At 58.9% G+C, this 15,108-nt stretch overlaps 1 protein-coding gene across 1 annotated transcript in view; it reads left to right on the top strand.

Moving 5' to 3' along the window:
- The window catches only part of PLEC (plectin), a 56,492-nt gene extending 48,264 nt beyond the window's left edge, over nt 1–8,228 (top strand). The window contains 3 exon segments of the mRNA XM_079301833.1: nt 146–7,128; nt 7,643–7,783; nt 7,898–8,228. Coding sequence (XP_079157959.1) covers nt 146–6,469 — 6,324 coding nt within the window. The 3' untranslated portion in view covers nt 6,470–7,128; nt 7,643–7,783; nt 7,898–8,228.
- Nucleotides 8,229–15,108: the final 6,880 nt, after the last annotated feature.

Below are 15,108 nucleotides of genomic sequence, written 5' to 3'. Positions count from 1 at the left end.
CCCGGCTCTGCTCCTTAACTCTGATGTGGGGAGTGTGTGGGTGACTCCGTGCCCCCTCTGCCGACCGTCCCCCTGCCTGAGCCCACCCTCAGTGCCCCACTGCCCTCCTGGGTGTCTGACTGCACTATTCTCTCTCCCACCCCAGATGCAGGTGGCCCAGCAGGCTCAGCTCCGTCAGGAGACGCAGCTCCTCCAGCAGAGCTTCCTGACGGAGAAAGATGCCCTGCTGCAGAAGGAGAAGTTCATTGAGGAGGAGAAATCGAAGCTGGAGAAGCTCTTTAAGGACGAGGTGAACAAAGCCCAGAACCTGAAGGCAGAGCAGGAGCGGCAGCAGCAGGAGATGGAGCAGGAGAAGCAGCAGTTGAAAGCTATGCTAGACGAAGCCAAGAAGCATCAGATGGAAGCTGAGGAAAACGTCCGGCATAAGCAGGAGGAGCTACAGCAGCTGGAGAGGCAGCGACAGCAGCAGGAGAAACTTCTGGAAGAAGAGAACAAGAAGCTGAGGGAGAGGCTGGAGCAGATGCAGGAGGAGTACAAGGCAGCCCTGGCCCAGAGACGGGAGATCATGATCCAGACCGACGACCTGCCCGGGGAGGCGGTTACGACGACGCAGCTGCTGGACATCAAGGCTGTGCCCAACGGCCGGGATGCAATGGACGGCTTAGCCCAGAACGGGGAGCCGGAGTTCGCCTTTGACGGCATCCGGCAGAAGGTGTCAGCAGAGAAGCTGGCTGATGCCGGCATTCTGAGCAGGGAGAGCTTAGACAAGTTGGCGAAGGGTGTTGTGAGCGTGGGCGAACTCTCTCAGAGGGAGGATGTCAGGAAGTACCTGCAGGGCAAGAGCAGCATTGCTGGCTTGCTGATCAAGCCCTCCAACCAGAAGATGAGCATCTACGAAGCCATGAAGAAGAAGCTGATCAGCCCAGGCACGGCGCTGGTGCTCCTGGAGGCACAGGCTGCTTCTGGCTTCATCATCGACCCCGTGCGCAACGCGAGGCTCTCGGTGAACGAGGCGGTGCGGGAAGGAGTGATCGGGCCGGAGCTGCACAACAAGATGCTGTCGGCCGAGCGCGCTGTCACCGGCTACAAGGACCCCTACACGGGTGACAAGATCTCCCTGTTCCAGGCCATGCAGAAGGATCTCATCGTCAGGGACCACGGCATCCGCCTGCTGGAGGCCCAGATTGCCACGGGCGGCATCATCGACCCCGTGCACAGCCACCGCCTGCCCGTGGAAGCCGCCTACAAGCGCGGCTACTTCGATGAGGAGATGAACCAGGTCCTGTCTGACCCCACTGATGACACCAAGGGCTTCTTCGACCCCAACACTCAGGAGAACCTCACCTACCTGCAGCTCATGGAGCGGTGCGTGACCGACCCGGACACGGGGCTGTGCCTCCTGCCACTCACTGACCAAGCAGCCAAATCTCGAGAGCTGGTCTACACCGACAAGGAAGCCAAGGATGTCTTCAAGAAGGCCACAGTGACAGCGCCGTTCGGCAAATTCCAAGGGAAGACGATGACCATCTGGGAGCTCATCAACTCCGAATACTTCACCGAGGACCAAAGGCGGGACCTGATCCAGCAGTACAGGACTGGCAAGATCACAGTGGAGAAGATCATCAAGATCGTCATCACGGTTGTGGAGGAAAGTGAGAAAAAGAGCCAGATGTGCTTTGAGGGCCTGCGGGGCCCCGTGCCCGCTGCCGAGCTGCTGGAGAGCAAGATCATCAACAAGGACCTCTACAACCAGCTGCACCAGGGCAAGAAGTCCGTAAAGGATGTGGCAGAGATGGATTCCGTACGGCAGTACCTGAAGGGCACGGATGCCATCGCCGGCGTCCTGGTGGAGTCCACGGGCCAGAAGCTCAGTTTCTATGAGGCCCTGAAGAGAAACCTGCTGAAGCCAGAGGTTGCCCTGTCCCTACTGGAGGCCCAAGCTGCCACCGGCTACATCATTGACCCCGTGGGCAACAAGCTCTTCTCTGTGGATGAGGCAGTGAAGGCCGAGGTGGTGGGGCCAGAGTTCCACGAGAAGCTGCTGTCGGCAGAGAAGGCAGTGACTGGCTACAAGGATCCCTACACGGGTCAGACGGTTTCCCTCTACCAAGCACTCCAGAAGGGCCTCATCCCCAGTGACACCGGGCTGCGGCTGCTGGACGTCCAGCTCGCCACTGGTGGCATCATTGACCCTGTCAACAGCCACCGGCTCCCGCTTGAGGTCGCCTACAAGCGCGGCTACTTCGACCCAGAGATAAACAAAGCTCTGGCCGAGTTCCGAGATGATGCCAAGGCTTTCTACTGTCCCAACACCCAGGAGCACCTCACCTATGCCGAGCTGCAGAAGACTTGCCACCGCGACAAGCAGACTGGCCTGTGCCTGCTGCCCCTGTCGGACGAGGCCATCCAGTCCCAGCAGGAGGAGGTCTACACCGACAGCCAGGCCAAGGAGTGCTTCGACAAAGCCACCATCGAGGTCCCGGTGGGCAGCATGAAGGGCCAGACAATGACCATCTGGGAACTGATCCACTCCGAGTACTTCACCGAGGAGCACAGGCGCGAGCTGCTCCGGCAGTACAAGACCGGCAAAGTGACGATCGAGAAGATCATCAAGATTGTGATCACCATCATCGAGGAGGCAGAGACCAAAAAGCAGGAGAAGCTGACGTTCAGTGGCCTGCGAGCACCAGTGCCAGCCAGCGAGCTGCTGGAGTCCCGCATCATCAGTAAAACCCAGTACGAGCAGCTGAAGGAAGGCAAGAAATCAGTGAAGGACCTCTCTGAGACCGACGCGGTGAGGAGATTCCTGCATGGCAGCGACTGCATTGCCGGTGTCTATGTGGAGGCCACCAAGGAGAAGCTGAACATCTATGAGGCCATGAAAAGGAACCTGCTGAGGCCCAGCACTGCCGTGGTCCTCCTGGAAGCCCAGGCAGCCACCGGGTTCTTGATCGACCCCGTGAAGAACCGCAAGCTGTACGTCAACGAGGCGGTGAAGGCTGGCATCGTCGGGCCCGAGCTGCACGAGAAGCTGCTGTCAGCTGAGAAGGCTGTCACGGGTTACAAGGATCCCTACTCAGGCGATACCATCTCCCTGTTCCAGGCCATGAAGAAAGGGCTGATCGTCAAGGAGCACGGCATCCGCCTGCTGGAGGCCCAGATCGCCACGGGCGGCATCATCGACCCCGTGCACAGCCACCGCCTGCCCGTGGAGGTGGCCTACAAGCGCGGCTACTTGGACGAGGAGATGAACAGGACCCTCTCCGACCCCACTGATGACACCAAGGGCTTCTTCGACCCCAACACTCAGGAGAACCTCACCTACGTGCAGCTGAAGGAGCGGTGCATTGAGGATCCCGAGACAGGCCTGTACCTGCTGCCTCTGCGGGAGCCCGAGAAGCCGAAGGTGGTGGAAACCACTCACATGTACACGGAAGCAGAGACGCGGAAGGTGTTCGAGGAAACGCAGGTGGACATCCCCGTGGGCAGCCGGGCGGGCTCCTCCATGTCGCTGTGGGAGATCATGCACTCGGACCTGCTGCCCGAGGAGCAGCGCAAACATCTCATGGAGGAGTTCCAGTCGGGCCGCGTGTCCAAGGAGCGCATGATCATCATCATCATTGAGATCATCGAGAAGACCGAGATCATCCGGCAGCAGAATCTCACGTCCTACGACTACATCCGGCGCCGCATCACAGCCGAGGACCTCTACGAGGCCAAGATTATCTCGCAGGACATCTACAACCTGCTGAAACAGGGCTCCAAAACCTTCCGGGAGCTCCTGGACGTGGAGACCGTCTGGAATTACCTTTACGGGTCAGGCTGCGTGGCTGGCATCTACATCCCCTCCTCCAAGCAGACGCTCAGTGTCTACCAGGCGCTGAAGAAGGGGCTCATCAACCCTGAAGTGGCCCGCTCCCTCCTGGAGGCCCAGGCAGCCACCGGCTTCATGATCGACCCCACGAAGAATGAAATGCTGACCGTGGACGAGGCGGTCAGGAAGGGCGTGGTGGGGCCGGAGATCCACGACCGGCTCCTGTCCGCAGAGAGGGCCGTGACTGGCTACAGAGACCCGTACAGCGAACAGAAGATTTCCCTCTTCCAGGCCATGAAGAAGGATCTCATTCCCAGCGAAGAGGCCCTCAAGCTCCTGGACGCCCAGATCGCCACCGGTGGCGTGATTGACCCGCACTTGGGCTTCCACCTGCCGCTGGAGGTGGCCTACCAGCGGGGCTTCATCAACAAGGAGACGTACGACATGCTGTCGGAGCCCAGCGAGGTGCGCAGCTACGTGGACCCCTCCACAGACGAGAAGCTCAGCTACACGCAGCTGCTGCGGCGCTGCCGCAAGGACGAGAGCTCCGGGCTCCTGCTGCTCCCGCTCTGCGACACGCGGAAGCTCACGTTCCGGGGACTGCGGAAGCAGATCACCGTGGAGGAGCTGGTCCTTTCGCAGGTGATGGACGAAGCCACAGCCCAGCGCCTCCAGGAGGGCCTCACCTCTGTCGAGGAGGTCTCAAAGAACCTGAAGAAGTTCCTGGAGGGCACCAGCTGCATCGCTGGTGTCTTCGTGGACTCCACAAAGGAGCGTCTGTCCATCTACCAGGCCATGAAGAAGGGGATCATCCGGCCCGGCACTGCCTTCGAGCTCCTGGAGGCGCAGGCAGCCACGGGCTATGTGATTGACCCCATCAAGGGCCTCAAGCTGACGGTGGAGGAAGCCGTGCGCATGGGCATTGTGGGCCCCGAGTTCAAGGACAAGCTGCTCTCTGCCGAGAGGGCCGTCACCGGCTACCGGGACCCCTACACCGGCAAGCTCATCTCGCTCTTCCAAGCTATGAAGAAGGGTCTGATCCTGAAGGACCACGGGATCCGCCTGCTGGAGGCCCAGATCGCCACTGGCGGCATCATTGACCCTGAGGAGAGCCACCGCCTGCCCGTGGAGGTGGCCTACAAGAGAGGCCTCTTCGATGAGGAGATGAACGATATCCTGCTGGACCCCAGCGATGACACCAAGGGCTTCTTCGACCCCAACACGGAGGAGAACCTCACCTACCTGCAGCTCATGGAGCGGTGCATCACGGACCCAGAGACCGGCCTCTGCCTCCTGCCTCTGAAGGAGAAGAAGCGCGAGAGGAAGACCTCGTCCAAGTCCTCCGTCCGCAAGCGCCGGGTGGTGATCGTTGACCCGGAGACAGGCAAGGAGATGTCCGTGTACGAAGCCTATCGCAAGGGCCTCATTGACCACCAGACTTACCTGGAGCTGTCAGAGCAGGAGTGCGAGTGGGAGGAGATCACCACCTCCTCCTCCGACGGTGTGGTGAAGTCAATGATCATTGACAGGCGCTCGGGGCGCCAGTACGACATCGACGATGCCATTGGCAAGGGGCTGATTGACCAGTCGGCCCTGGACCAGTACCGCTCGGGCACCCTCTCCATCACCGAGTTTGCTGACATGCTCTCTGGCAACATGGGTGGCTTCCGGTCGCGGTCGTCCTCAGTTGGATCCTCCTCCTCCTACACTGTCAGCCCAGCCCTGTCACGGACCCAGATCTCCATGTGGACTGACCCAACTGAAGAGACCGGGCCGGTGGCGGGAATCCTGGACACGGACACTCTGGAGAAGGTGTCCATCACGGAGGCCATGCGCCGCAACCTGGTGGACAACATCACAGGGCAGCGGCTGCTGGAAGCCCAGGCCTGCACCGGCGGCATCATCGACCCCAACACCGGTGACAAATGCACCGTCGCCGACGCGGTCACCAAGGGCCTGGTTGACAAGATCATGGTGGACCGCATCAACCTGGCACAGAAAGCCTTCTATGGCTTCGAGGACCCCCGGACCAAGACGAAGATGTCGGCGGCACAGGCTCTGAAGAAGGGCTGGCTGTACTACGAGGCCGGGCAGCGCTTCCTGGAGGTGCAGTACTTGACGGGGGGCCTGATCGAGCCCGACGCCCCAGGCCGCGTCTCCCTGGACGAGGCGCTGCAGAAGGGCACCATCGACGCACGGACTGCCCAGAAGCTGCGCGATGTCAACACCTACTCCAAGTACCTCACCTGCCCCAAGACCAAGCTCAAGATCTCCTACAAGGATGCCATGGACCGGAGCATGATCGAGGACGGGACCGGCCTGCGGCTGCTGGAGGCCTCCTCCCAGTCCAGCAAGGGCTACTACAGCCCCTACAACATCAGCAGCGCCGGCTCCGCCTCGGGATCGCGCTCGGGCTCCCGCACCGGCTCCCGCGCGGGCTCCCGGCGCGGAAGCTTCGACGCCACTGGCTCCAGCTTCTCCATGACCTTCTCTTCCTCCTCCTACTCCTCCTCGAGTTTCGGGCGCAGATACGCGGAGGGTACCCAGGGCACCGTGGAGGTGGCTGCCCTCGCCCTGGCCGCATCCAGAAGCTGCGGGTGGGAGGCGAGCAGGGAGTGCCCCAGGCTGTGCGGGCCCCTGCTCCACGCGGCCTGAGAGCTGCCAGCCCCCCGAGGTGCCGCCTCACCCGCTCCGCATGTGGCAACGCTGCTGGCTAATCACTAGTATTTTTTTTTAATTTTGAACCTCCACTCTTCTCCCAAAGCAGTGCCTCAAGTTTAACCAAAAAAAGAAAAAAAAAAAGACTAATAAATTAATATATGCGAATGTGCTGACAGTGTTTGTATATTAAGAGAACAGAGAGAATACACACTACCCTCCCCACCCTGCGCCCCGGGAGCCGGACACCCTTCCTGCTCCTGGCGGCGCCAATCCCGCCGCTGCTCGCACACGGCGCGGCCGAGCCGGACACCAGGAAAACAGTTCCCAGTTTGGATCTAACCACTTAGCACTCTTTTGTAATTAACCTGCCGGCTTCAGCCCCTGCACCCCAAAGGAGGAGACTGCCTTGGCCCCGCGGTGCACCCACCCTACTGCAGCTGATGTGCTGGAGGAGGACGTTGCGGGCTCCTCGGCACTGGACAGCCACACCACACCAGCCCTGAAGCTGCTGCCTGGACCCCTTCCACGCGCCCTCAGTGCAGCGAGGAGGGGGCTCTGCACCCCGGCCCCTGAGCTGCCCCCTCATCTCCCTGTCTTGGCCTCCTGTCACGTCCCCACCACCACCACCACGCCGCGGAGCCCATGCCCCGACCGTAAGTGCCGCGCTGGCGCTGCCCGGTGCTTCCGCGCCACGCGGGGGGAACCTGCCTCCGCTCGCCACTGCGCCTGCCGAGGGGCTTCGCTGCGTGCCTGCCTCCGCCAGCCCACCCGCTCACCCGTCCTCCGGGACGCGCCCGCCGCGGCCGGCCGCTCTGTCTGTCTGTCTCTCCGTGTATCTGGGAAGTGCTTCTGCTCGAGGGTGATTTCCTCACACTCCGTGACCCGTTGGCAGGTGTCTGCCAGAGCCCGTGCCCCAGCCTGGGTCTGCGCAGCTCCTGCACCCAGAACCCCCCAGAGGCATGTGGGTTTTCCTGACCCTCGCAAAGGGCGTGAGGGCCAAGGGCCCCCTGCAGCACAGGGTGGCCATGGGAGGCTGTAGCAGCCTGGCACACACTCTTGTTAGGAATAGGCAGATTTCAGTAAAACCGGCCTCCTTTTCCTTCTTCGCGGTAATTCCATCCCCTGGCTCCCCCCCGTGCCAGCGCTAACGCGCTCTCTCTCTGGCAGACCTCTTTTTCCAGTCCCAACAAAGACCTCCCAGTGCCGCTGGGCGAGCTCCTGAGCTGGGTCTCCGACATCAGCAGGTCGTGGATGGGCTCGAGGGGAGCCCCGGAGGCGGCAGCAGCTCGGCCGTGCTCGCCGGCACAGGTAACGCCGAGCTCCCCGGTCTGTCCCGGTCCCACAGCGGTGCTGACGGCCGGGCTTCATTCCATGGGTTGTTCTCCCTGTCTCATCCCATCTTTTCTGTTCGCTTTGTTGTAGTGTGGCTGGATGTCCATACCACTTCCCCTCATCGCCGCCGTGGAGCCCGTCCCCCGCCCTGAGGCCGGTGGGGCCACACCTGAGGACACAGGGACGTTCTCCCTCACCCTTTGCACTTGCCAGAGTCCCCAGCCAGAGACTGGGCCCACAGTGCCCGAGCAGCCAATGGCCCAAGAAGCACCCTCAGGGTCACCTGGCCCCCACTTGCCCCACACAGCCCCTCCTCCCCGGGGGTGGCTTCCCAGTGTGGTGTCGGGCTCACTGCGGATCTCCAACACATCTCCTCCTTCCCACCCGCTCTCATCTGCCTCCTGTAAATCCAGTCATGTTACCCTCCGCCTCTGGTGTCGTTATTGCTCTCATTACCCCGTTTGGCTTTGCATGAGATGCCACCGCACGCGGCTCCAGGACAGTCCCCACTCCCGGGGCCCCCCACGCCCCAACCACCACTCATGGGGACAGTGGGGGTCCATGGATGACCCAAACACATCTCTTTTTGGGGGCAAAACACTAAACTTGTACATACCGCGAAGTTTCTGTAAAAGGAGCAGCGCGGACCCAGGGCTCGCCTGCAAGGGCAGTAAACGAGAATCCTCTGAAACCAGCCGGCAGCTCTGCGTGGTCTGTTCACCCCTTGGCTTTGCCAACATGGCCATGGGCTCCCAGTGCCTCCTGCAGCTTCGTGCCTTGGGCTGTGTGAGCTGCCAAGGTCGTGGTGAAGTGTCACAGGTGCTGGGGCTCTGAGCAACTCCTGGTGCAGGCAAAGGGCCTGGCTGTACCCCGGGTGCTGCTGGGCACAGAGCAGGGCCAGGGGGTCACCCCCAGAGCTGCCCCACTGGGCCACTGCACCCCTGGTTTTGGGGAGTGGGTGCTGCTGGTGCTCTGGGGGCTTCTGAGCATCACTTGTGTGAGGACAGACCTGTCCCTTCATCAGCAGGGCTCTGGGCTGGGCAGGGACACTCTCCTCCATGGCACTGTCCCATGTGTGCTGCCACCACCGCTGGGCCTGCCCCTGGCCTCTGCCCAGTGGGGGCTGTGCTCTCCCTTTTTGGGCTGTTGTGGGTGGATGGCAGCGAGGCTGAGGGGTTCAGGGGGCTCAGGATGGTTCAGGATGTGAGGCCTGGCCTGGCTGGAAGCACAGCAGCGTTCAGAAGGGAAAGCCTGGCAAACCTGGGGACATCAGTGCAGGCACTGGCACAGGTGGCTCGAGGGGTGTGTCCGACCCAGTGACACAGGTGCCACCACACAGCCAGGCTGGGACTCCCCGGGCAGAAAGGATCATCCCAGAGCGGTGCCAGGAGCCCCAGGCGCTGTGCCAGGAGCGCCAGAGCCGTCAGGACCTCGCAGGACCCCTGCAATGTCCAGGGGCTGGTGGGGTCTGGGCTGTGCCAGGACCAGCCAAGCACGTCGGCAGCGCCGGGTGGGGAGGCCGGGACAGATGGCGGCGGCTGGTGGGACGTTAATTGCATTGTCCATCAGCAATTAACCACAGCGTCCGTCTGTCCGCGCCGGCAGGGGTGCGGCCGTTAGGGACAAGGGGGCTCAGGGAGAGGGGGGGTCACAGGCTGCTGCAGCACTGAGGGACTCAGGAGGGGTCCCCGAACAGCAGGACACTCCCCCAGGTGGCACAGGCTGCTGGGGGCTCTCACTGCCCCCCGAAATTTCCCCAGGTGTTCCCCAGGTGTTCCCTGCTTCCCAAGATATTCCTTGCTTACCCCCCAAACTTCCTGGCTCCTCCCCCAGGGCCGGTCGCCTCTCCTAAAGCTCATGAGGCCACCAAGAGCCCTCTGGCCACGGCCCAGTCCCACGTCACGGGCTGGAAGCCCCGCACGCCCCCCACCCCCGACACTGCTGGGGTCCAGCTGTGTTTCCTGCTGAGAAGCCCCCCACTCCCAGGCCGAGCCACGGGACTCACATCCATGTGCCAAGGGGACTCTGTGCCCCCCACCCCTGGCACGGTGTCCCGAGGCAGTGGGACCCCCGGAATTGCTGGGAAAAGGGGCACAGGGGGATGCCCTGAGATCCAGGCTGCTCCTGGGGCACTCCAGGGACACTCTTCACCATCCTGTGTTCCTCCACGCCGCTCTCGTGCCCCACTGACCCCCCCTGTCCCTCCCAAAGCCCCTTCAGCTGGGAGTGACCGGGCCAAGCTGGTCACCATGGAGAACTCCACGGTGTTCCCCATTTTAATGCCCTGGCTGTCACCCTGCCCTGCTGCTGCTGCGGCTGGGGCTGAACCTCCCCGCCCCCCGAGCTGAACCAGCCTGGAAAGGCTGAGCTGGAACAGAGACCAGGCAGAGAAAAAGGGATAAAACGTGAATTTATTGAAAGGATCCACCTTGGGCATCAAGAGCCCGGCCGGGGAAACACCCAAATCAAATCCTAGATGGATTCTGGTCACGAGTTGTACACTTTTATAAGTTTTGGTTCATCGACTTATTGGGGTTAATTATCCAACCACAGCCCCAGGCTATGAAGTCTCAGCCCCTTGGCTTTCCCCCTTTCCCTCGCTGTTGTTTCTGCTTTTTGGGGACTGGTTGCCTTGGGTTCTCCAGCCGAGAATGAATTGTTTTGCCCAACTCCCCTGTGGAGAGAACTTAGAACACCCAACATGAACTTCCAGAGTTGCACATTAAGCAGCAGAAATTCTGAAAAACACAAAAGCTAAAACCCAAGGCTTCAAAACCCTCCCTCAGCCCAGCGGTGGCACCTGAGGCCCCGAGTGCTGGCCGTGCGGGACCCGTGCCCGCTGTCCCGAGCTGGCACCGAGCGCTGCCAGCTCCCCGTGCCCACCGCCCCGGGCGCTGCTGGCGAGCGCCGGGAACGCTCTGTACAGCGGCTCCACAAAGCCCGGCCGGCCTCTCCCACGCCCCCTCCTCATGGCCAGCGACCCCCAGACCCCCCCCCCCGGCCGTGCTGCACTGGCCAAGAGCCGTGGAAAGCGGGGGTGGGCACCAGGCTGGCAGCGCGGTGCCCTCCCGGAGCTGTCCGGCAGCTCCGGTTGTCCCGCATGTCCTGGATTTTGGGGCTGGAATTCCTAGATTTTTGGGGCTGGAATTCCCGGGTTTTGGGGCTGGAATTCCCGGGTTTTGGGGCTGGAATTCCAAGGGTTCAGGGTTGATTATTCCAGGATTTTGAGGCAAAACTTTCCAGGATTTTGGGGGCAGAATCCCTGCGGTTTTGGGGCAGGAATTCCCAGGATTTTCAGGGCAGAATCCCTGGGGTTTTGGGGCAGGAATTTCCAGGATTTTCAGGGCAGAATCCCTGGGGTTTTGGGGAAGGAATTCCCAGGGTTAGGGTCTTAAAATTCCAAGGATTTTGGGGATGAGATTCCCAGAGTTTTAAGGCTGAAACTCCCAGGATTTTGAAGCTAAAATTCCCAGAGTTTGAAGGCTGAAATTCTGAGAGTTCTAAGCTTGGAATCCCCAGGTTTTTGAGGGCAGAATTCCTGGGGTTTGAGCCACGACATTCCCGGGATTTGGGGGATGAAATTTCCAGGATTGTTGGGCTGCTATTCCCAGATTTTGTGGCTGGAACTCCCAGATTTTCAGGGCTGAAATTCCCAGGTTTTGGGGCTGGAATTCCAAGGGTTCAGGGTTGATTATTCCAGGATGCTGAGGCAAAATTATTCAGGATTCTGAGGCAAAAATTTCCAGTATTTTGGGGGCATAATCCCTGGAGTTTTGTGGCAGGAATTCCCAGGATTTTGGGGGCAGAATCCATGGAGTTTTGGGGTGGGAATTCCCAGGGTTAGGGTCTTAAAATTCCAAGGATTTTGGGGATGAAATTCCCAGAGTTTTAAGGCTGAAACTCCCAGGATTTTGAAGCTAAAATTCCCAGGATTTTCAGGCTGAAAATTCTGAGAGTTCTAAGCTTGGAATTCCCAGCATTTTGGGGCAGGATTTCCCCGATTTGGGAGCTGAAATTCACAGAGTTTTGAAGCCAAAATTCCCAAGATTTTCAGGCTGAAATTCTGAGAGTTCTAAGCTTGGAATCCTCAGGTTTTTGAGGGCAGAATTCCTGGGGTTTGAGCCATGATATTCCCGGGATTTGGGGGCTGAAATTTCCAGGATTGTTGGGCTGCTATTCCCAGATTTTGTGGCTGGAACTCCCAGATTTTCAGGGCTGAAATTCCCGGGTTTTGGAGCTGAGTTTCCAAGGGTTCAGGGCTGATTATTCCAGGATATAGAGGCCAAAATTTCCAGGATTTTGGGGCCACAATCTCTGGGTTTTTTGGGACAGGAATTCCCAGGGTTAGGGTCTTAAAATGCAAAGGATTTTGGGGATGAAATTCCCAGAGTTTGAAGGCTGAAATCCTGAGAGTTCTAAGCTTGGAATCACAGGTTTTTTGGGGCAGAATTCCTGGGGTTTGAGTCACAATATCCCCAAGATTTTATGACTGAAATTTCCAATAATTTTTGGGCTGCAATTCTCAGATTTTGGGGCTGGAATTCCCCAGCCCAAGCCATGCCAGGTTTGAGCTGGGTTTAAGCATTTCCCAGTGCAGACTCGGTTTCCTCTGCCCACCTCTGGTGGAATCCCCACCTGCCCAGTTCCCCAGTCCTGCCCTGGGGTGAGAGCTCACCCCAGTCAGAGTGTCAGGGAATCTCCGAGTTCTTCAGAGAGAAATCAGAGTGCAGGGATTGAATCAAAGCCTTTGCATGGATTGAAGTACATTAAACCACTCACACATAAAGTTATGTTTAAGTAGAAGTCAGTCAGTAGTTTTAGGATGAGCTCTAATGGTTTTAGAGAGTGAAAGGTTTCAAATGCCAGAGCAGCAGAGTGAGTTCTAGTGAATGTTGAAACACACTGATATCTTCAGTGGAGGCCCACAGTTGTAGACAGAACTTGGTCATGAGGGGGCCACTGGCAGGGGTCAGGGGGGCTGTGGGATCACCTGTGACTGTGCTGGAGCTGCCACCACCCCACGGTGGCCCCAGCTGTGCCACCCTGCTCCCTCCCTGGACCCTGAGCTGGCCCTGGGCAGGAGGGAGCAGGACGCTGCTGGTGGCATGTCCAGCTGGTGGGTAGCCCTGGTGACAGTGCTGGGGCAGGTGGCCACGCTGTGGGCTGGTCAGGGCCCTGCTGGTGGCATTGTGACAGCAGTGAGCACATGTCCCCAGCATGTCCCCAACGGGCGCCGCAGCCACGAGGAGCTGCCGTGGCACCAGCACCTGCCTGCTGCCTCTTCCCCTCATCAGGGAATTCCCAGCTGCTCCTGACCAGAGCCTGGCTGAGGTTTTTTCTGCAGCAGACACATCCCAGGCACTCCCAGCCCCCTGCTCAGCTGCCTCATGTCACCTTCCCCGGGTCCACCCATGGCAGCAGTGCAGCATCAGCCCTGCAGCACGGGGGTTTTATTTATCTCCCTTTTATCCACTCCACTTTTCTCTCCTGTTTATCCAGCCCACGTTTATCTCCCGTTCATCCAGCCCACATTTCTCTCCCTTTTATCCACTACACTTTTATCCCCTCTTTATCCAGCTCACATTTCTCTCCCGTTTATCCAGCCCACATTCCAGGGCTCCTTTCCCTGGTACATCTTGGAGATGTGATCATGTCCTTGCTTATGTCTTGGGTCCATCTCCATCCTTGTGGCATCACTGTGCCCCATTTCCCAGAGGATTTCCCAGCAATGTCTCCCCCTCCTTGTGCTCAGCCAGGTGACTTGACTTAATTAATCACCAGGATTAGCAAACAGTTAATTACAGTTAATTAGAGCTCCCGGGCTGTGGGAGCAGCATCACCCTCAGGTTTTAGGTGTGATCCCTCCTGCCAGTCCCTCTGGGGAGTGAAGTTACAGCTCCCTGCTTGTGCCCCGTGCTTGTGTCTGTCCCAGGGCATCGCTGGTTTGTAGATTTTGGTGTTTGCCTGGTATTTTCTCCAGTGTGTTGTGGCAAAGTGTCTGCACTTGCAGCATGAGGAGCACCTGGGGCACCACTGCCCCGTGCTGGTGTGCTGGGATTCCGTGGGTCAGTTCTCCATGGGTCAGTTTTCCATGGGTCAGTTCTCTGTTGGTCATTTTTTGCCATGGGTCAGTTTTCCATGGGTCATTTTTTGCCTTGGGTCAGTTCTCCATGGGTCATTTTTTGCCTTGGGTCAGTTTTCCATGGGTCATTTTTTGCCTTGGGTCAGTTCTCCATGGGTCAGTTTTCCATGGGTCATTTTTTGCCTTGGGTCAGTTTTCCATGGGTCATTTTTTGCCATGGGTCAGTTCTCCATGGGTCAGTTCTCTGTTGGTCATTTTTTGCCTTGGGTCAGTTTGGGCTCGGCCAGGACTGTGGCTCTGCAGTGCACAGAGCAGGTGCAGGGACACCAGGGACAGGTGGGCACTGAGAGGCAGCAGGGTGAGGTCTGGGAGTGATCCCAGCTGGAAAAGGCTGGGAAATCGGGGTGTAGCACAGAAATTCTGAGGAGCTGCAGCTGTACTGGTCATGCTGGAGCTGTACTGGTCATGCTGGATCACAGGACAGACTGGGGGATCCTCTGTCCTGGTTTGAAGGACAGATGTCTGTCAATAAAGGCAGGAGCTTCTCTTTGAAATGGAGAATGTAAACCCCCTTCCTCCAAATTATTATAATTTTGAAATGAAGGGGCTCTCAGGCAAAGAGATGGGAATAGGAATAACAGTTCTTTACTAGAACAATTAAAATAGAAATGCAGCATTACACAGAACAATCCCAACCCTGCCAGAGTCAGAATCCAAGCTGGCACAGTCAGTCAGTCAGGGTGGTGGCACAGTCCCATTCCATGGTGCTGCATCCTCCTGCAGGGGCAGATGTGGCTCAGCTGGAGCAGTGCTCCTGGAGAAGGTGCAGTTTCCTCTGAAGCTCCAGGGATGATGTGGAAGGGTCTGGTTTTCCTCTGGGATCCAGTGGAAAGGCTGCTCTGGTGTTCCAAATGTCAGTTTTTCTCTGGATAGGAAAGGCTTGGCTCCTGCCCTGGCTGGAGCATCTCCCAGTGGGATGATGGAATTTTATCAGCCATGCCCTGGGACTGACTGGCCATGAACAGGAGATATCTCCTGGAGGGAGGATGGGCTGTGGGAAGATAAAGATGATTGCCCAGCTGGTTTAAAGATGGCCCATTAGCAGAGAATGTGTGCCAGGAGATCAGGGGCACTGCCCCAGCCGGGTCAGCAGATGGGGACAGAATCCATATTGCTGGGATGGACAGAACACACATTGCTGGGCACATCAACCCCACAC

This window comes from Erithacus rubecula (genome assembly GCF_903797595.1).
Source record: "Erithacus rubecula genome assembly, chromosome: 3".
Lineage (NCBI taxonomy): Eukaryota > Metazoa > Chordata > Aves > Passeriformes > Muscicapidae > Erithacus > Erithacus rubecula.
This window is presented reverse-complemented; position numbering and strand designations above follow the sequence as displayed.